General features: G+C 43.5%; 1 protein-coding gene across 1 annotated transcript in view; it reads right to left on the bottom strand.

Annotated features, from left to right (window-relative positions):
• LOC133492185 (melatonin receptor type 1B-B-like) overlaps positions 1 to 20,855 on the bottom strand; it is a 44,096-nt gene extending 23,241 nt beyond the window's left edge. The window contains exon 1 of the mRNA XM_061804237.1: positions 20,645 to 20,855. Coding sequence (XP_061660221.1) covers positions 20,645 to 20,855 — 211 coding nt within the window. The remainder of the gene's footprint in view (positions 1 to 20,644) is intronic.
• Between the last annotated feature and the right edge of the window lie 2,519 nt (positions 20,856 to 23,374).

Below are 23,374 nucleotides of genomic sequence, written 5' to 3' on the forward strand. Positions count from 1 at the left end.
TCCAAGCGAAACTTGCTCAGGGGCCGAAACTCCCTTTTGGCACCCAAGTGACGCTGGAATGAAAATCGTTTCAGAACAATTCAGCAAAGTTTACCATCAATTTCCACCCATACGTTATGATGAAAATTTTACATTTTAGCAATTTGATATTTCCCATCTGTGTAGTATACATGGTTCAATTTTGGTAGCAATCAAACAAAATTCTCTAGGGCAGGCTCGTCTGTGAGGAAATTACAAACAAAGAGCCCAAAATTGCATTTTTAAGCAAATTACCTGACTTCTTTATTGTGTGTGTTTACATGAAATAAAGCTTCAATATTTTATGGACATTGGACAATGTTTAAAAAAAAAAAAAGTTGACTTCCTGTCCGGCGTGCCAAGCCATCAGAGCTGGTGATACGAGCGAACAGACAGCAGAGGACTGGAAGGCCCTCGGGAGCACAAAAGTGACTTTGCTTCAAATCTGTTTGTTTACTCGCACGAGCTGATGATTGCACTTCAGCCCGAGCGTGATTGTCAGCGACACCGATGCGCCGTCGCGCTCCGACTCCCGCCAAAACTCCCCGGCGCTCATATTTTTCCCAAAACAGCTCGGCGGCCAAATCTTTCATTGAAATGAAAGAGGCCGTTTTCCGTTTTACGTCGCCGACGAGAGATTAGGTGAGCGTCACTTGGCGCGAATGCCAGCTGATGAAATATTCAGTGTGCAATCAATCGCGTTTGGGGTCCAGTTTCCGTAATGCATCACCGTTTTGTAAAAATTTCTCTTGACATGACTGCGGCAGGGGTGCACGTTGGTCAAGATAGGGGCTTCCGATTCACGCCCAGATGCGCAAATAGTAAATAATGTACGCTGTGCTAACCGGCAGAACTAGTCATGATAGTTTGAACAAAGTTATAGCGAGGTACGGGTTTAAAATTTTAGTTTGCTTCCCGTTCAACGCCATCCACCGCTCACATTGGACGAGGTTAGTTTCGAGTTTTGCAATTTAGTGTCCGCCATCACTCTAAGATGCCTCCTTCTAATTGAGGCAATTTTACCCAAATTACTTAGCAGGAGTTCCTCAAAGTACGTACCCGTGACACATGACGTGGGTCTTTTGAGACTTTTTCACGCATCTCGTCACGATACGTAGCTCCATCCAATTTTGCATTGCTTGATGATTTTTCTACCTTCCTGGTGCGCTATAACTAAGTGAATTTTGATCATATTTTTGATGTATAGGAACGTGCTTTGAACGCCAAAATGTTTCACATTGTTCCAATGGATGACTGTGATTTGATTGTCTACCCAATTTTATATCAATCTGCTTATTACAAAACCGCCAAGGCTGACAATACACCACAAGGAAATCCGACAGATGTGTGCGCTCGCTTGAAAACAGCTGACGTGTGTTTACAAACCAGGATGACAGTTGTCAGGAAAACGACAATAGCTCATTTCCTCTGCAGGGAGCTCGGGATTGTCGGATTCTCACAGATGCAATAAAAAGGATTAGGAATTACTTCCCTGTTTTCCCACTGCTGAAGAATGTGGAATGTGTTTCCCTTCTAAGATGATCATTGGATGTGAAAAAAAAAAAAAAAAAAGAATGGACAAAAAAGTCGTGGGACGTGTCACAAATTCGGCAGGAAGTACAGCTTTTATGGTTTTTATGAGCTTTGCAGTTTTACCAACCTATGGCAAATTCCTCCACCGCAAAGAGAAAGCAGCCTTCCCCAAACTTTTGTCTTTTTGCAAAGTAAGGACTTATTTTTTTTCTTTTTTGCTCTGTCGCAAAGAAAAACTGGATAATCGGATATGTGAACCCAAACGATTACACGAAGTAATGTGTTGAAAGACAAGATAATAATATTCACAGGCATATATTCTTTATCTGTTGCGAAAAATGCCAAATATTACTGTGACTTATTAAGCTCCGTCGCTAACATTTCCATGTGTATCTGTAATTATACTGACCATGAATAGCGAATGGTTGACGCTTATTATTATTATGAAAAAAATATATTTCCCCCATGTAACAAGCACAAATATTTGAGGGATCAGCAAAAAAAAAAAAAAAGAAATGAAAATGGAAAAAAATACAGCGAATAACTTCAGATAGACAGTGGCGCAGCTGGTTAAGCGTTGGCCTCACAGTTCTGAGGACCTGGGTTCGATCCCGGCCACCCCTGTGTGGAGTTCGCATGTTCTCCCTGTGCCTGCGTGGGTTTCCTCCGGGCACTCCGGTTTCCTCCCACATCCCAAAAAACATGTAACATTAACTGGACACTCTAAATTGCCCATAGGTGTGATTGTGAGTGCAGCTGTTTGTCTCGATGTGCCCTGCGATTGGCTGGCAAGCAGTTCGGGGTGCACCCCGCCTCCTGCCCGTTGACAGTTGGGATAGGCTCCAGCACTCCCCGCGACCCTCGTGAGGATAAGCGGTGAAGAAAATGGATGGATAACTTCAGATATGTTCTCCCCCAAAATCTGCAGCTAGGTGAATCCACAAATAGTGCACATTGAATGGATGCAAAAACTTTTAACATTCTATACAATTATGTCCTTTTTGTGTGGAATTCAATATTGTAGTGATATTTTTCTTCATCCAAGATGGAAGAGCTTTTATTCATACATACGGGGATGGATTTAAAATGGGGGGGGGGGTGGACCAAAACAATACAGCCCGTGTGTTTCAGCACAGAGCCTCGCTAGCGTGAATGAATTCTGGCCTTTCTCTGGATTCCCAGAATCACGTTTCAGGTGTGCTTTCAGTCATCGACGTTCCACACGCCGCCGAGCAAACATTGCGTTCGACTTGTTTACGGATTCGTTTCGCACGCGGCGGCATCGCCTCATCCTTCCTCTTCCTCCTCCATTCTCATTTTTTCCCTCCCCCCCCCCCTCTCGTCTTCCCACCTCCTCACCCACGGCCGCCTGGAGGTTGGCAGGAGCCGTTACGTAACTCGCTTCAAATTACCGTCGCTCATCTATTATGGATACGGGCTCGCACGCAACGCGTTTGACCGATTTCGGGAAGGAGGATGACGAGGAGGGATACGGGGTCAGCCGTCCACGCTCGTGGACATTCGAGGGGGTGCACTCGGCGAGGGGAAAGACTGAATCACCCCGTCGCCCCCCCGAGTCGGCGGCAAAGTGCACACGGGCGGCGGGTGATTGTGATGGCACATGACAGCAACGGTAGAGGCGGCCATTGTGTCGTGGTACAGTTATGTCGGCTTTGTGGCTGGCTTCTTAGGCCAATATTTCTCGACCTTTATTGAGCCGAGGCATGACAGTATTTGACATTGGAAAAATCCCAACTTCATGCTAACGCACGATGCTAAACGCGTTAGCCTAGGACGGATTCACGGCCGTTCAGTATAGACTGTTTTCGACCACGTGACTACATCCGGCGAACCTGGCCGTGTTGGATGGGCTCGCTCGAGTGACGCGCTGTGCACTCAGATGGTTTTGTGTATAGACCGTAGTTACACAAATATTCGTACGACCGTTAAAAGTGACGCATGATGTCTAAAAAGACTTTGGAATTTGGAAAAGTTATCGGTGCTCATCTGATGTCATTTCAAGAAATCATTACGACAACAAGTGTGCCTTGATCGACAATATCGACCCATGTGCCTTGGAGAAACACAAATGGAGCAAGAATTTCGAACTGTGGGCGTCGGTAACCTATCCAGACATCGTCCAATATCTCCTCTTCTCGACAAGCGCTTATACCGTGGACCAACTAAAGAATTGCAAAGGTCTGGAGGCCTACGAGCAATTCATCAATGGCTGGGTTTCCATTGTAAGCAACCTGTGTCTCCATACTGCTAAGGTTAGTGGACCGCGTGATCATAGTCAGTGTTGTGTTAAATTGTGTTGATTATACCAACGAAAGAGGTGTAGATTATTATTTTTGTTTTTGTTACCAAGAGACAGAGAGAGAGGTTCGACCGGGACGAGTTCCAAGCGGAGCCCGCCCCTTTTTCTCCACTTCCACGGCTACATTTTTCACGAAACAGCTAGCGGCGCGGTAACTGTTTTTTGCAAACTTATTATAATAAAACAGAATATACAGATTTTGGAGTCATGCATTGCATTCACACACGTTGTTATTGTGCTTGGCTGCTGGATCGGCTCTGCTAATACGAGACAGCCGCAGTTGTCGCCGTTTGGTTGCGAACTGCTTCCGTTTTCTCGCACTGGTTCTTGATCACAGCTGGCTGTCGAAAGAAAGTCGCTTTACAACGCCCGTTTGAGCAACCGATAACATCCTTTCTGTAACGTAACATGAGTTTGAAATGCTAGGGAAGCGCTTTAATATGATAGTTTGTGGTTGTTTATGGTTTAAACTATTGATAAAGGCAATCATAAACATTTTAAAGAGGCATCAATTACTCATTTTTTCCCCTGCTACTCAGTGTAAAATCTCATTCGAGCGCAAATATATTATTCTGTGTTATGCATTCCAACAGGTAAATAAAAAGGATAATTGCACCCGGTGGCATTTATGCAAAGTATTTGACAAATGTGCCTGTCACTATACGTTGCTGACTTCGAAGAGCAAAGAGCTTCGGAAAGAAGAAGCACTTCCCGTTTACCCCAGCGGACACCTCCCGCAGCACTTAAAGCCGCTGGAACCGTCCCACTCAGTCAGTCAGCCGTGGCTGTGTAGCTAAATACTGGCAAAAACCAGATGAAAGAATTGTATGATGGAGAGAATCCCCTCCAAAGCCTGGCGGACCCTCCACAGCATACATTATAGATCAGTCGCAGTTCGTATGAATGGGCTGCGATTAAAAAAAAAAAAAAAAAAAAGGAAGGCGAGCGGCGGATATTTCTCACAATGGGACATATAATGGGATGCATGCAATTTCCACGTGTGCCTCCAAATTGTTCATTCTCAACTCAAATGAATTAACACTCATCAAGCCCTGCGGCGAATCTACCACCCCACCCTTCTTAAACCCCCCACCCCAACCCCCTTTTCCATTCCATCCCACTCTTCAAAAGAGCCTCCAATCGGGTCCCTGCCTTTGGATGTCAAGAGAAGCCTTTTTCACACTCGGCCAAATCTCCCCTGGATTAAACGGGATCCCATTGATCTGACAACCTGCTCGCTCGGCTGATTTGCGTTTTTCGAGATCCCGACCAATTCAACTCAAACACACCCCCCCCCCCAACTCTGGTTGCCCCGTGGCGGTGAAAAAAACCCCTCGGTCGGGGAGAATACATTAGCCGGGGAAGGAGGCACTCTGCCCCCTCTACGGTGCCCGCCGGGTCGCGATGGGCAGAGGAAAAAAAAAAAAAAGTAATGCATCCAAGGGCATAAGTACATTTTTAAAAACTGATGAGGAGAATATTAAAAAGCACTAAAAGCAAAGAGCGGAGAAGTGAGGCTGGGAAGCGGGGTCGTGGGATGTCTCTTTTAAAGCGAGTGCACTTAGCAGGCCCACCTCCTGGTGACATTTCGGTTCCCAGAGTGCATTTGGAAAACATTTGGCCTTCTGGCGCCTGCCCCGCAACGAACTGTAAACGTAGCAGCCGACTTTTCTGCACCTGAGGATGGGGCAAAACTTTTCTATCACAAACTTTTGCAGGATATGCGTGAGCCTCCCTAACTAAGCCGATCAGCATTTTGTGATTCATATGCTGTTTTTTGAAAACTCCACAACATCCGGTGACCATCAGTCATGAAAGTTTTGAGCCTGTACTTTCCTACTTTTGTGCAGGTATTCATTAAAGGGGAAATCCAGTTCTTTGCATGAACAGTGTAACCAATAAGTCATGTAATATGTACCCTAATTTGTGGTGTTAAATCCTCTCTCATTTAATAGTGTTTTGAGAAGATTTTTATCGACAATTACGAATTTTCAGGGGCGCTGCCATTTTCAAGAGTCACATGACCGACTTGCGCAGATGTGACGTGTACCGTGCCGCAACAAAAGCTCGATTACCTGAGACACCATTTATGCCCAGCGCCGATTTCTCGTATTTGTTGAAGAAATCAGTTGATCGGAAAGACAGAGGGATACTTTCATACAGATTTGAACCTGTGGCTGTAATTAATGTTGAATATTCAGATGGTTCTTCCGGCGGAATGATGCTGAGTCTGACTACTCGGAGGCCTACGCGCGATATAAGTGCGTAAACAAAGGCCCTCGGGAGCTCCGGGCCGGCAGCCGTGGATGGTTCTACGGACGGGAATGACACGGAGTCCGGACGTCGGAGCTCAGCTCGCGGCCCACCGCCGGAGTCTGACGAGCGAGCTCCCTCGGCGGGCCGCGTACCGAGCTTCCAGACGGCAGAGGCCGTTAGCCCCAGACACCGGAGCTAGGCTAAAGGCCTCCGCCGCCGCCGAAGGAAGGCCGCGAGCTCCGGCGGCGGGCCGCGAGCCGAGCTCCGACGTCCGGACTCCGCGTCATTCCCGTCTGAAGAACCATCCGCGGCTGCCCGCCCGGAGCTCCAAGGGCCTTTGTTTACGCACTTATGTCCCCCGCCCGAAAAACCATCCAAATATTCAACATTTACAGCCACAGGTTCAAATCTGTAAGGTATTCCTCGATCTTCCTGATCAACCGATACTGCTATTTCGTCATCAGATGAGGATAAATCCGAGAAATTAGCGCTGGGCTTCATGGTGTCCCACGTAATCGAGCCTTTTTTTGCGGCATGGTCCACGTCATATCCGCGCACGGTCATGTGACTCGCAAAAATGGCAGCGCCCCTGAAAATTCGTAATAGTAGTATAAAAATCTTCCCAAAACACTATTAAATGAGAGAAGATTTAACATCACGTTGTCCAAATAGGGTACATATTACGTAACCTATCGGTTACACTGTTCATGCAAAGCACTGGATTTCCCCTTTAAAAAGTTTTAAAAGTACGTGCAGAGATGAAGCAGATAATGTCCGTTGCATTAAATCTTGAAATCACCCAAAGACTTGAGTGAGGTGTGCGTGTAATCAACTCGGTGAAGCAGTACACGTAGCGTAGTACTTTTATGACGTGTACTATACCAAAGCAAAAGGAGTCGATAAAAGCAATAGCAGCAGGCAAGGTCATTAAAATTATTTCTAAGGAACAGACCTCGACTGAAAAGATGAAGAAGCCGCTGAGAGTGAAGAAAGCGCTGCAAATAACTGAAGTTCAGTGAAATGAAGTGAAAAAAAAAGATCTATAGAGGGGAAAAAAAGGCATTCATTTCTTTACATTCTATTTTATTGCCGTATTACTGTACGAATATGAGGGACGAGAAGAACAGGTAGAAATGCAGAGAGAATATTTGCATGTAGTGTTGTATATGTAGTGTGTATGTGTTAAAACCGCAGTTGTGTGAACGCCTGTGACATTGCAGTCATTATGCTAGCATTAAGCTAGCGGACTCGTTAGAAGAACGTTTGGGTGAAGATTTCAGTGGTCAAAAATATGAGACAATCTTCAATTCTCCTTTGTGTTATATGCCGGGTTTGCTATAGACTTCAACCGGGGTGTCAAATAAACAGCTTGTAGCAAGCACGCTTAGGTCTGGATCAGACTACAAGACAAATTTGGTCTTACCCAACTGCCCTATGTCAAACCGCCGCCATCAAATCCTGCGTGGCAACACTACACGACATTTATACCGATAGCGCCGTAGCCCACCTTTTACCTTCACTGGGCTTTATGCTGTCAGATCCAACACTCTCGGAAAGATGGAAGCAGAAAACATGTCACCGGTCAACACGACCTGATACATTCGTTACCATGCCGATGAAAACAACAACGTGCAGGGCTGATGTATTGTTTCTGTGTGTGTGTGTGTGTGTGTGTGTGTGTGTGAGTGAGTGTGAGGGGAGAAAATGAGGAAAAATGTTTGTGGCTTGTCACGAGTGCTCGGGAAAAAACTTTCATTAAAAGATTGCTTGAGGTAGGTTCACGTACTTTTAATACGATACAACTCGCAAACACGAGCAAAACACGATGTAGCTGAGCAAGCTAGGGCTAGCACATAGGGCTGTACGTAAACATGCCGGCATTCTGTCGAATCATACTCTAAAGCTTCAGCCTGTGAATAAATGTTGACAACGGCAGGCACGGAAGATGATGCGCCAGTCACAACACGTAATCCTATTGGTCGACGTCAAGGTTTGCTGTCTGTGATGTTGAAAAATCTCAAAAATCAAACTTGCTAGACTTTTCATTTTCGGGTCGTATGGCCAAATGGTCGCGGATCATATCACACTATAAGAATTTTCGTCATTCCCAACAAAATATGTGTAACCCAGTTAAAAATTACTATAGTTAAAAGTTAAAATAAATAGAGTATCATTTAGGTCATAAGTTTTCTTTATACAAGGTGGTGGAATATTTTTCAAAGTGTGTGCTGAATTTCTTTTCTGTTGAATTTGTATTTAAATGTGTTTTTATTCATTTGGGAAAAGAAATACTTTTGTTTGTCATTTTATTGTTGTAACCAGTGTTTGAGAAGGTCAAGAAGTGAGGTGTTGAGGAGACGTGGGAGAAAAAGAGAGAAAAGAAAAAGCTGGACGAAGTGCGAGGTACGAGTGGTTGTTAGAAGAGAAAGTTATAGGTGGACATTTATCAACATTGATCAATGTGTTCGACAAGGACTGTTAACAGTTCAATTGTGATAGTGTGTCGTTTGAGTGGACTACTCAAATCACGCTCTAACGTGGTGGAGTTAGCCCGTAAGACAGAAGCTAAGTGGATGCATGGATCTTTGCTTGGACACTAGCAACAAGCTAACGCCAGCTAGTGAGGCCTGTGTTGGACCACGTGCAAGAAGACGAGGACGCTTGCGAAGAGCAAACGCTAGCGAGGGCTACATCGACTAGCGAGGCCTGCATTGTAGTACAAGGACAAAGCTTCGCAACCGATCGAACCGTCAGGACTTGGATGACGCTGGACAACTGGACACAACCCTCGACTTTCTTCACTCCCGCCCTTCGAAACAAAGACATTGGGGTTTGAATTTAATTTGTTTTGCCGGCAATGTTCATATTTGTTTGGGCCCTTAAAGTGAGTTAGCTCAGATTAGCTTATGTGTGCATTGTGTACCTGTTATGTTGACTTTCTTTATTTGAATGAGTGTTCCATCCTTTATCTTGTCATTAAATCTTCACACTTTTTGTTACATAACAAGGTTAATCATTTGACTGCAAGATGGTAAAAAAAAAGTGGGGCGTTTATTTGGTAGCTTGATAATTTCAATTAGGATAACCTTAATTCAGAAATATTATTTCAGAGACCTTTTGAGAGGGAATAAGTGCACAAGTAAAGAGTAAAAGTTGTCATAGAAATTTAGGATAATTAACATTGTGTTAATTGATTAGTCCCTAATTTTAATTGAGGAAAGAACTCAGGTTAGCCATCTACTTGAGAGGCGATACATATGTCATCCCCGATGTGGGAAATTTGTTACGGACCAATATCACGGCTAAAATCCAGTTCCGATTATTACACGTACATGCACGAGGAAATACTATAAAGTGTGTTTAAATAAGTTTGAATGTATTGAAAGGATTTGGGAGGGATAAAACTAAAAATATTTCGTATGGTCTCTCTCGAGCAGACTTTTACCTATGGCTGATGAGTCTGGAATATACTGTATCCTTGCGATAAACGGGAGGTCACCGTCCTGGAGCGTAGGTTTAGCGATAGATGCATTCCCTGTGCACGAAAGTCTTATCCCCAAAAAAAAAAAAAAAAAAAAAAAAAAGTCACATTTGGCTTCAATAAACTCACAGATATTGTCCAATAAAAGCACCCAAAATTGTATTTGTGCACTACTACACTAGACAATCCCATTTGAGATAAATCGCACCTTCAAGAGAAGCGCGTCTCGCTTTCATGTTAAAATAAATTGATTTTGTCTTTTTTTTTAATTTTTTTTTTTTTGTCGGACGCCCGTGACATTTTTTTTTTCATTTCCTTTTTGATTATTTGAAACACCGCCTGACTCTCATCTGCTGTTTGTGCTCCAAGGCCCGATAGCAACCCGCAAGCTCCCTCCTGTCTTAGCGCGCTCGTTTATAAGCCATCTAGTGCGTCACGTAGCGGGATGACAAATGACATACATAATTGGTATGGACGTGCGGGAGCTCAGGAGGATTCCTTGCAAACGTTTCTTTGAACGAGATGCCGAAATCCTAACTGCCACCCCCCTGGTCCCCGCGTACTCATTGGACCGGAGAGACACAGAGGATTAAGCGGCTCCGGTGTCAAATTAAGCGAGAAGTTGTCTTGCGTTACAAATGTAAGTCTCTCGCTCACTCTCATTTTTTCTTTGAACGCAAATTTGAGGAATCCATCGACGCGTCGACTCGGGCGAGAGCTTCCCGCGGTGCGTCAGACATCAACGCTGCACGCAGCCATTTGGAAACACGGCGTCAAGTGGAGCGTCTCGCCAGCGCAAAAATGTCTGGCAGGAAATTTCTTATTGGGCGGAGGGTTGGGGAGAAAGACTTATTTGTGAAGAAACCATGTGGGATTTTTCATTCTTGTTTTCATTTGTTCTTCTTCATTGATCCTTCTTACGTGCTCAGAAAAAATGGAGACGATGCGGGAACTATGTGGATTTGAAATAGATTGTGTCTGATTATAGAGCAAAAAAAAAAAAAATAGCCAAACGCCCCAACTTTCTTTTATTGAACCAATTTCTGGATCATGAAGATTTTAGCAGATGACGGAGAAAAAGCACATTTTCAGTAATCCTTCCTCATTTTGGTCTGCTATCCAAGCAGGAACTATCTGGATAAATAATGCGATCCGAGATGAAATCTAAAAAGAACGCCAATTGTTGCCATTTGTCTCAGTGAACCGAGTTGCCAATAAAATATTTTTGCTTCATCATTGTCACTTTGTTTTAGGAAACTACATTTTACAGTCGAGTCGCTGCAGATATGGCAATGCACTCCCAGCCTGAGTTCACTCTACTACTCAAGCATACATTTTAAGGAAAAAATAAATAGATTTCTACAGTTTATTATCAGGAAAAGCTAAAAAAAATGCTTTAAAAAGCCCAATTTTTTTAGGCTTGGAACATATTATTTCTTTTTCCATTCATTGTGTTGGGAAACATCGATACGGTTTTTGAACAATTCACATTTCGAACCGTTTTCTGGAACGGATTGTGGTCGAGAACCGAGATTAAATGCATCACTTACCTGACAGAAGCTCGAAGGCCAGCTAATTTGTGCTACATTGTTTTAATGCACCAAGTTCTGAAACTGCACGTTTGTCCATATTGACAATTAACAGTATACAATACCCTCCTGCTCTCCTGTAATTTTGGTCTAAATATCCAAGCAGAATCTGGATTCATAAAGCTCTCCAACAGAAAAGCAGTGACAATGTATTAGCAAGGCTTATAATCCTCAATTTATTAGTTTCTTCCGGGTTTTGACCTGGAGGTGTCCTCTAATATTTTCTCAACAAAAGTATAGGTTTTATGGCGTCTTTAGCGCATTGCGCTGTTTGGTTCCAATAACAATAACAGCTGCAGCGAAGGGACACACATCACACTTTGTCTTAATGACCCAAACTTTGCAAAGTTTGGCCTATGAACGTATAAGGTTTTGAGCGAAAAACTGACAACAACGGCGATTTTGATGATATACCCTGGTCAAAAACTGCCGGTATCTCGCAATTGTCTTTTACGATGTGTTTATTTTTGCATCACTCATTTCAGATTTGTTTTTTTTTTTTTTTTTTTTTTTTTTTACGAGCATTATGTTCAGACGCATAAGAGCTTTGGGGAAGAGTAGCTGTGGTGGGCAGCAAGGAGTGGGGGGGGGGGGGATCTGGGGTTGTAGATTTGAAATAAATAGTCTCTTTGAAGCGACTTACGTATGATCGCTTTGACGCTAATCCCCTTCAAAGGCAGTGCTCCAAAAAAAACTTCTGACCCACGCGGGGGTGCGCGTACATGCACACACTTTGGCGCACCCAAGCTGGTATGCCCACAAGAGTGTATTATGATGTCGGGGTTTTAAAATCTATAGGCTTCTTGTCGTGACCTACAATCGCATTCCCTCTAAAGTTGATTTCACTTTGATTAGCGACATCGCGTTTGCAGCTGCAGCAGCCAATTTCTGGTCTAATCCTTTAAAGTCAATAGTTTTCTTGCTGTAAAGTTGCTGACAGAGGACACGACCACTGGAGCTATCTGGTTCTGGATATCATTCAAAATCAATAGGATATGCAGAGAACACCAGTCCCCTGATAATTCGGATGCAACAAGTGGGTCTTGTATCAGATATTGCTCAAAGTTATAGATTTCTCCCTCTGGCATAATACGATACAGTTTCTAATTAGCATATGCTTGAAAAGCAATAGGATGCTAGGAGCCACGTTTTTTGGGGGGGAAACATTAAATATTTTTCGAGAACTGCCAATCGTAATGTGGTTCAAAATCGGTAGGTTGGCAATGGAAGTAAATATGTGCCACTAGGATTTGAATTTGACATATAAAGTGATCACATTTTCAATAGTTGCTACAATTCGCCGTGTGAAATTCAACCGGCTAAGATTTGCTGTCTGAAATTCAACCGTGACCACATTTTCAACAGTTGCTACAATAGCGCCGTCTGAAATTCAACCGGCTACGATTCGCTGTCTGAAATTCACTGTCTGAATTTCAACTATGATCACATTTTCAATAGTTGTGACAATTCGCTATCTGAAATTCAACCAGCTACTAATCGCTGTCTGAAATTCAACCGGCCACAATTCACTGTCTGAAATTCAACCGGCTACAATTCGTCTGTTCCACCAGGTTGGTGTGATTGTAGGTCAGAACCAAACAGCCAGCCAATCCAGTTACACTTTCTTAGTATGTGACGTCACGTGACTAAGAAAGCGTAACTGCGATTGGCTACCTGTTCGGTTCTGACCTGAAGTAAACCTGCCTGCTGGCACAGACGGTGAATTTTAGACAGCGAATTGTAGCCGGTTGAATTGCTAACATTGAAAAGTTACACTGAAATGCAACTATTGAAAATGTGATCACTTTCACATTTCAAATTCAAATCGTGGTGTCACATATTTACTTCCATAGTTGCCCAAACTAACAAAACAGTCCTTGCTGAAAAGATCATTTAGGAGTAATCAGATAAATCAGTCAGTCAAAAGTAGTGGATTGCTTACGTGACATAGTGTAATACAGTTCGTAGTTTGACTTTTTGATTAACAACTGATTGGATGCCTTCTCCGACACAGAACAGCAGTTCACGCTAGCGAGCATTCAAAATCAATCGGCCCATTGACAGTAGACCGCCAGTCAAAGCGGGCTGTTGTGTATTACTTAACTTTCTCCCTTCAGCTATTCTTATAATGACAATGTGGAGCCTACTGTATGTAGGTGAGAGCGAAGCCCGTAGTTAGTCATCACCAAATGCTGTTTTGCCCACGTAAACAGCGAGTGGCCTTCAATCAGGTGTTTTCCCACCCGAAGCGCGGGGAGGGCGGAGGGCTTCACCCTCGCGGATGAGTGGGCTGCGACGTAACGAAGCGAGCGTGCGGCTAAAAGCGCCACGCCGCCTACTGTAATGCCTCTTAAAAAAAAAAAAAATACAAGGTGGGCTGCGGAATGTAGCGTAATAGTCCTGGGTTGTGAATCGCGGTTTATGGGTGGTAGAAGTTGGCGCGGACTCCTTGCAGCAAAAGATGTGCGAGTTCTTTCCATATTGCGGGTACAATTTATTTGAATGCTATCATGACCGTACGATCTTATGGTGCTGGACTTTTCCAGAAGTTGGTGGACTCTGTGCAACACAAATGTGAAGCTGCTCCCAGAAATCGTGCTTGCAGAAGTTACTGGAGCGCATTATATTTAGGTATGGATGAAAAATGAAAAATACAATCGCATTGTATAGTTCTATACAGGTACATAGAGTGGTAAAAACAAGGTATACGTATACATTTCGATATGCTATTCGATGTCTTATGTTACACATTTATATTTATTACGGTAATGTCCGCCCCCAACCTGAACTCTATGACCTCTTCGGGTTAGCATGCATTTTACGATCGTTAGCGTTGCATGTTTGATGCTACTGCACCAAAGATCAGAAACGACTGCCCGTGAGTTTGTTTTAACTTAAACCAAGACAAAAAAAATGTCGACTCCAACGGCTAGTTGTGCAGCTGCTTTGAAAAGAAATGTGTCATCACTGGTGCCGATGACGCCGCCAGCGCGGAATCAGCGCCGCAGTCCGAAACAACGATAGCTCGCCACAGTGGCGTCATGTGACTCTAAAAACAACTACGTAATACGAGCGCCATGGGAGAGCACACACAATTGAAATGGTCGCTTTTCAAAAAATGTGCCCATTCCCCTCGTTTCTACATAGTTTGAGCTCACGTTGTTTTGATAGCCACCTGACGCCACAGGTAAGCTATGGCGTCAGGTAGGCGAGAGAACCAAAACTTTTGGGATTTCCCCACAAACGCCATGGATGGCGCAGAGGATGACGTGCTGCGGAGCAAAATCGGATCACTGTTCATGAATTCAGGGGGCACCGGAACTGGACCAAGTCACCAAAGGTAGCTACGATGGATATTTTTCAGATTGGAGATGAGCCAGATGTTGCTTTTGAAGTCTTGGCCAAGGATGTGTGATGTAGTGGATAAACCGCACTATGCACAAATATTTAATGCAAAAAATGCTCAAGTCAAACAGTGTTAAATATTTATTTAAGACTGTAATATGTGTTATCAACAATATTAATAAAATGTTATGCCATCATTGAGCATTTATTTTATTTGGTTGAGGGATTCTGTTTTGACAGTTACAGGGACCGGGACAAGTGTGTCCTGTGGCCTGTCCCAAGATTATACTGCGGCTACATCAGCATGTGCACAATGATTATTATTAATGATTGTTGTACAGACAAAAAACAATACAAGTACAAACGTAACAAAATATAAATACAGATCATTCCCAATATTTTCAGCATATGGGTAGCAGGAAATTGGTGGTGCGCATTGGACATTGGTAAAAGGGTTTTCCTGATATTTTTAGGTTGACTTTGGTGGTGCGCATTATACTTCAGGACGCATTATACTCGAGAAATAACGGTAAATATATATCACGTCGTGTTGTCTGTGTAACACAGATATAACAAAGCTTGTACAAGAAATTATAACGTGGTTGACTGTTTGCATGGAACACAGATGTGAAGTTTATCACACAAACAATGCTTGTATAAATAAACCGGGGTGGCGGACATGGAACTCTGATGTGAAACATTCAGAAACGGTGCTCGTGGAGCTAAATATTACTTGTTGGACTCCATGATGTACAGATGTGAAGCGTTTGATTGATCATGCAACTAAGTATTAATTGAGTGACTGTACTAATATAATGACCATATATGGTTTGGCTAGAGGTTCACAGCTCAGTGCCGGCAGACGGTGAGGACTTCACGCAGTGCTCATAAAGCATTTCACAGGGTTTAACCTTTTCGATGAGGTTGCTTGAACTGTGTTGCGGAATAAAACAGCGGCACCGAGCAAGACAAATAAGTGTTGGATGAATGTGATTTATGGATGTGTGGCTGTATGGCGTACGCGCACACTCTCCCACGAAAGTCTCCACGATTTCTTGAAAGTCTCCATTTAAGTCGAGCGACGGTGGTGAAGGCAAACACGTGTTCTTCCCTCCATTCAAAATACACGCTGGTGTTTTTTTTTTCCCCTGTTCTTTTTCTTTTTGATGCACAAATGGAACCTGCGCTGTTACCGTGCGTGCGTTCCATCACCTCGGGCCAAGGCGATGCCGAGCAGAACGAAAAATAAATAAATAAATAAAAATGAAACTCCTTTGAGGATGTAGAAATGTGAACATTTGGGGCACAGGAATTCTTTGTATGCAACAGTCCTTTCATCAATAAATCGATTCATTGATGGAAATCAACCTTTTCATGAGAAGAAAAATATTCTTAATTAACCAAATGAGACGATGCTGCCTTGAACTACTTAAGTAATTAATGTTTTTTTTGTTACGTTAAAAAAAAAAAATGCATCAGGGCTTTTAAAAAATCAATTTTTTAAAATCCTGTTTTTTAAAATAATAATTATAGTTGTAACAATACTGATTGGAATCAGATTTTGCTGAAAAAAGTCTTAATACAAAACAAATCATCTCTCTGTCTTATAAAAATAGTTTTTGCCAGGAAAAATATATTTTTATGAGAGAAGGTAAGATTTAAAAAAAAAAAAACTATTTTATGGGGAAAAAAAATAATATTCCAAGGTATGAAGTGTAATTTTAGGGATGTGAAATCACTTAGCATAATTTTAAGTATTCTACAAGAATGAAAAAGTAAAAAAAGTACAAATATTACAACACTCACTATTTTTTGTGAAGCAGTATTTTTCTTATGAATAAAAAATAGTGTTATTAGAATAAGTTGGATGTTCCCAAGCTGAAAAAACCCAATAAATTACAAGAAAAGATTTTTTTCTCATTTTTCAGGTTTTTTTTCAATAAGTAATCATAATTATGTTAAATGCTGTACTATTATGAAAATGAATGTTGATTTTTGTGGGAGAAGTCATTAGAAATATTTCAATATTTTTAAATTTTTTTAGCTTCATCCAACTTTTTAAAAGAAAAAAAAAATGGTAGTATTTGTGAGATTCTAACTTTATTTACGACCCACCATTCAGAACTAACTTTAGCCCCATCGGCAAGTTGGATCTGTCAGAGTACTGAGTACTAACCGTTTGTCAAAATACAAAGAAACCATATTTTTCTTTACAAACGCTTCCAAAACTGGTGGCACCGATATAACAAGCGAGGTAAACAAACATCAAGGCTCATCTTTTTAGTCAACATGACACAACGTTACTCACGACTAACGCTACGAACTGCCTCCATGTGACAATGTCACTCGCTCACTTATCGCAGTCCCCCCCCCCCCCCCCCCAAACGCAAACAATAATTCTTTTTGTACCTTTGGGGCCACTGTACCATCCCAATTATCTGGCCATGTGGAAACGAACCTGACCGCCGAAAGTGTACTATGTTTTTTTTCTTTTTCTTTTCACCTTGAAGACGGAGGGGCGTGAGGGTGGGGGTGCAAGTGTGGCAAGTTAAAGGTGGGAGGGCATGGTTTTAAGGGACTCACCCTCAATATTTTTAACCCTTAAAAATTCACAGCTCCCCAAATTCACATTCTCTTTGCCTTGTCCTTGCTTCTGCTGATGAATTACTCAATTTTCTGCCATTTTTGATGGTCATCGTCATTACTACACCAGAACCTTTTTGATTTTAAACCTGCCCCGTGTGCCCCCGAGAAAAGGAACCGTCAACAATGTCCATTCATCCACCTCCGGGGACTCATTACGGATATCTCAAGGTAACCCAAATTTGGAAGTCAACTGACTCCAGGGTACAAAAGCAGGCAACATACACATAATAATACAAAATAATAATTCACAGTGGTGCCATTGTGATCCGGGTATTTATGAGTCTTTTTTTTATTCGGCGGGCTTTCACCTGAGAGCAAAACATTTGATGCTGTATGGTGGCAGTGAGGCGGCACGGTGCCTCAGCTGGAATGCGCTGGCCTCACAGTTCTGAGGTCACTGGTTCAATCCCGGACCCACCTGTGTGGAGTTTGCATGTTCTCCCCGTGCCTGCGTGGGTTTTTCTCCAGGCACTACGGTTTCCTCCCACATCCCCAAAACATGCAACATTAATTGGACCCTCTAAATTGCCCCTAGGTGTGATTGTGAGTGGGGCTGTTTGTCTCCATGTGCCCTGCGATTGGCTATTAACCAGTTCATGGTGTACCCTGCCTCCTGCGTGTTGACTGCTGGGATTAGCTCCAGCGCTCCTCGCGACACTTGTGAGGATAAGCGGCTAAGAAAGTGGATGGATGGATGGTGGCAGTGAACTGAACTCACTTCGCAGCAACACCAGATTCACACGTTGTGCATTTAAAACCACCGCATAGCTTTGTCATAAACCAAAAGGGTGTTTAATGCTAACGAACAATGCAAAATGCCATAGACGGGCTAACGTGTAGCATCTTTGTCACAGTGACCTGCAAGGGAATGAATATTTGATCACTGAATGTAGACAGACAATATAACCATACTCACATACTCCCTTCTCAGGGAGTGGAGGCCCCAGTGGGATACGAACCCACAACCCCTGGTTTACCAAACCAGTGCTCTAACCACTGAGCTACAGGGCCTCTTCACAGGCATACAGTGTATTCTTTCTAATCTGTTAAAAAAAATTCCATGTCTGTTATACTGCCCCCAGGTGGCCAAGATGCACACACCAGAAGGAACAGCACAATGCCCAATGAATTCAAGTGAAAAAACGTTGTCTTGACTGTATATTTTCAAAAAGTGGACTTTTATATATATTTTTTCTTTTTTTAATGCTAGAAGAGTAAGGAAAAGGCATTTTATTCATTTACAACCTTCCGACATAATTCCCTAAAAGCTCAGACCAGGATGTCATTAAGCTTCCTGGCTAATTTCATCCGGCAATCTTTTTGTGCTCTCTCCGCTGAGCGAGCGAGCGAGGGAGGGAGCGGCGGCTGATGAAAAAAGAAGAAACGGAGCAGTTGGGAGTGCAAGCCGACATCAATCAATGTTGTCAATACGCCATCATAATAGCGGCTCAAGGCTTAATCAGCCTGCGGCCAGTCCTCCGCGAGAACAGGTGCAAACCCGTGTGCCTGCGCCAGATCACGCCTACCTCCTAAATTGCTCGACGTTTTGCGCAAAAAGAAAAGAAAAACAACAACAAAAAAAAAGAGAACCCACACGTGTTGCCGCATATTTACAAGCACTTTTCCTTATGTAACAATGCAATGCACACGTTATGGGCAGAAATAGACGGAGAGTAGGAGTATGATGTGGAATATAACACCTGAAGGTTTCCGGAATGGTCCCAAAAAAAAAAAAAAATACATGAAAAAATTCCCACGTGCTTCAAATGCACATTGGTCCTTAAAAAAAAAAGAAAAAAAGAACAGTGGACCCTAACCTGGCCACATCAAATTTGAGACTAATTTGTAATGTTACAACAATGAAATACATATATTTACATTTTCTATTCATTGAGAAAATTTGGTTTCAATTGGTTTAAAAAAAGGTGGAAAAAATTTAGGTAAACAATGCAATGTGGGAATAATTTTTTTTTTGGGGGGAAGCATGTATTTTATCAAAAACAGGAAATATTTTCAAAATTTCTTTGCTCAAGCCGATATATTATTAGAATCTCAGTTTTGAAAGGGTAATTTATTCCAGAAAAAGTGATCATATTTTGTCAAAAAATCACGAAAAGAAAACCCTCCAACATTTTTTTTTGTTTCCCGAAAAGTATGACAGAACCTCAACATAATTGCCTGGTAATATATGGGCCTTTTTTTTTTTTTAGCATAATGTATTCTGAAGAGAAAAACTCTGACTGCTAAACAAACTTTTTTTTGCCCTTGAAAAACTAAAAAAAAATATATATATATACTTTTGCACAAAAATACAACTTTTATCAGCCCCCAAATGGCTTTAAAAATGAAAGAAGTGCCGATTTCTGTTGGGAATTGTTTGTTTTTTTTTTGGGGGGGGGGTTTGCGTGCGGTTAAAAGTTAGTTGAAATAAGTTTTTTTTTCTAAAAAAGATAGCGTGAAATAATTCAACATCAGTAATTTTTTCTTCACTTATTTCCAGTAATAATGTCATTTTTTCTCCCACAAATCTTTGAAAAACGATTTTTTTGTCAAAAAAAGTAAAGTTAATTTTCACTCAACAAACACTTTTTGAAAGACTTTTTTGTGGACGGGTTTATTTTGTTTTTGTTTGCTGTTTTCCTCCCCCCCCCAAAAAAAAACCATTCCGTCACGACTTTCTTTTCTTTCTAAAGTTTCCATTGTAGTGTAATGGTGCCCTTGAGCAAGGCATCATCTTCCCTCCTCTATCTGACCAACTTGCAACTTGCGACATCAGCAATTCTCAAAGTATCAGTAGTACGCGAACGGCTTCTGGTGGTACACAAAACTAGTACATTTCAGTCCATCCATCCAGCCATCCATCCATCCAGTCATTTTCTTAGCCGCTTATCCCCACAAGGGTCACGGGTTATGCTGGAGCCAATCCCAGCTGGCAACGGGCAGGAGGCGGGGTACACCCTGAAGTGGTTGCCACCCAATCGCAGGGCACATCGAGACAAACAGCCACGCTCACAATCACACCTAGGGACAATTTAGAGTGTCCAATTAATGTTGCGTGTTGTTGGGATGTGGGAGGAAACCGGAGTTCCCGCAGGAAACCCACACAGGCACGGGGAGAACACGCAAACTCCACACAGGCCGGGCCGTGATTGAACCCGAGACCTCAGAACTGTGAGGCCAAGGATTTACCAGCTGAGCCACCGTGCCGCCCATTTCAGTTCAGTTGTATTTCACTTGAGTGCGTTCCATCTTTTTGTTTCGTCTTTTGAAAACGCTCTCCAGGTACGCGTCCCCCCCCTCCCCCCCGGCCGAGACAACCACGCTAATGTTGGTCACGACAGTGGCTCTTGAGGAACCGTTTTTAAGGTGGAACTTTGGTGAAAAAGTTTTGGAAGCTCTGAAGCAACCAAATCCGAGTCAATCAAAGAAAGGATGCGACCGGGGAAGGCGTCTTACCGGAGTTCCTCAGCTTGCGGTTGCGGAAGACGCTGATGATGACCAGCAGGTTCCCCAGCACGTCCACCACGGTGGTGAAGATGAGCACGCCGGCCAGGATGCCGATGACCCACGCGGGCCGGCCGCCCTCCTCGCCGCCGCCGCCGCCGCCGCCGGTCAGGGCTCGCGGCTCCTCCGAGTGATTGCGGAGCAGCGCCAGCGTGTCGGGCATCAGGTCCCGCGGAGCATCGCCGCGCCTCAGCTGAGCCTTCTTCTTCTTCTTCTTCTTCTTCTTGCGCTGGTGCTGCTGCTTTTTGTTGTTGTTCTTGCGAAGACGCTTGATAGGCAGAGGGAGGCGCTCACGTGTGACCTACATAAAGTTACGCCAGTCTTTTGGTCACAAAAACTCATTCATCCGCTGCACACCGGCTTCTCCATCTCCTCAACTGGACTGCTCTGGTGTTTCTTTTTTTTTTTTTTTGGGGGGGGGAGGGGGGTCTCCCTCTCTTCCGCTCCTCTTTTGTTTATTATGGGGGTTGTGGGGGGTGGGTGGGCGTAAGAAGCAAACGGGGGACGTCTGCTCTAAGCCGTTGTGACGCCTCTGCACGCAAAGCAGAGAGGCAGCGATGTGCTCAACATCCCGGAGGAACGCCCGCCCAACCCGATGATGCCTTCATGATGCACCCCCCACCCGCCCCATCGCGCCCCCACCCTCAGCCCGCCTCGCGCGCACTCACACACCCCCCTGGTGAGGCGCACATGGAGACACCCCGCGAGTAACACTAACACATCACCTCTTCCCACACGCCTTTATAGGTTTATGCTCTCTCTCTCTCACTCACTCTCTCTCTCTCCCTCCCTCCCTCCCTCCCTCTCCCTCTCTCTCTCTCTCTCTCTCTCTCTCTCTCTCTCTCTGTCTCTCTCTGCCCCTCAGTATGCTGAGCGATGCTCGCAAAACATCAGCGCAGCACACTGGCGCAGTTTCTTACCTTTTGAACCTGTGAAAATATTTGGACGAGATCAGTTCAGGGTGTAGTGTGTCTTTCGCCCGAAGTCAGCTGGGGTATTGCTCCGGCACTAATGTGGCCCTTGTGAGGATAAGCAGCTTCGAAAATGGATGGATTTTCATTTGCTGCTATCCAAAATATTTTGATGGATGAATTGAGAATTTTCTCATTTTTTAAAGAATATTATGACATATTTGGGGGTACATTTTATTCAGACAAAAACATTTTTAATTTTGTATTTTGCATGGGAAAAAGGTTTATTTGCCCAAAAAAAACAACAGCAAAAGCAATATATATTTCGATGCCCCCCTACAATTTTTTTCAAAACATCTTATTTGAAGATAAAAAAAAAAATATGGCTGAAAAAAATGTGTCTTGTTGGAAAGTTCGATTGAAATGTAAAGTTGTATTTGAATAAGTTTTTTGGCTTTATTGTTTTCTTTTGTCATTTGTGTCATTAATGCGCCGATAAAGCACAGAGCAAGTAACACTAACACATCACCTCCTCCCACGCGTCTCGTTTGTGCGCTCTCATTCTCTTTCACCCTTTCTCTTTTTTCGCTCACTCGCTCGCTCGCTCTCTCCGTCCCAGCACGCCGAGCGATGCGTGCAATACATCAGCAACGCATGTCAGCACACTGACGTTATCCATTCACCTTTTTCCACTCAAGCTACTTGATGTTAATTGCGTGGATGCTGACAGGAGGGTTTTTTTTTTGCTGTATTGTGTAATATTAATTTTTTTGCTTTTCATTTATATACACTTGGGCAGCGCGGTTGATCAGCTGGTAAAGCGTTGGCTTCGCAGTTCTGAGGACCCGGGTTTGGTCCCGGCCTCCGCCTGTGTGGAGTTTGCATGTTCTCCCCATGCCTGTTTAGGTTTTCTCCAGGCACTCCGGTTTCCTTCCACATCCCCAAAACCCGCAACATTAATTGGACACTCTAAATTGCCCCTAGGTGTGAGTCTGAGTGTGATTGGCTGGCAATCAGTTCAGGGTCTACCCCGCTTCCTGCCCGTTAACTGATGGGATACGCTCCAGCACTCCCCGTGACCCTTGTGAGGCTTTTTTTTGGGGAGGGGGGCTGGGGGGGAGGGGACAGAATACCTATAATTTTCATCAGAAAGAATGATAAATTATGATGTTTTTTTTCCTGACGATTTTTTAAAATGACTAAAAAGTATTTTTTCTGACAATTTTTCTGACATTTTTTTCAACAACCAGAGAGTTGTGCTGCCCTTCTCCGTACGCAATTGTCGCAATCGGCAATAATTTTTATCTGCACGTTCTTTTTTTGGCCACTCTGCTGCATCGTGAATCAGTTCTCAGATTGGAAAAACACAAAAACCCGTACCGAAGAATACTGTAGTGGATGGAAACGTAAAGAGGTTTTTGATTTGGGGCAAAATGCTGTTTGGAGGTCATATTGGTTCTTTTGAGCGGAGCGCAATAGCATGTGATAGGCGAGCGTTTGTGGGTTAGCATTTGAGGCCAAAAAAAAAAAAAAAAAACGTGTCCAATTTGTGGCAAGCGTGCCGACTCACTCTCCAGCGTCATTACGGAGCTCTCAGTCGGGGCGGACAAATTGCATCATGACGGCTGCCATTGATCTCCCGGACCCTTATGACGCACGCACAATTATTCAGTATTTGCGAGGATTTTTTTTTTTTTGGGGGGGGGGGTTTGGTCGCACCTTGTGACTCGTTCTTCCGCCAATGGGTGTCGACGGCCTCCACGTGTCGTGG

Source organism: Syngnathoides biaculeatus, chromosome 18 (genome assembly GCF_019802595.1).
Source record: "Syngnathoides biaculeatus isolate LvHL_M chromosome 18, ASM1980259v1, whole genome shotgun sequence".
NCBI classification, from domain to species: Eukaryota; Metazoa; Chordata; class Actinopteri; order Syngnathiformes; family Syngnathidae; genus Syngnathoides; species Syngnathoides biaculeatus.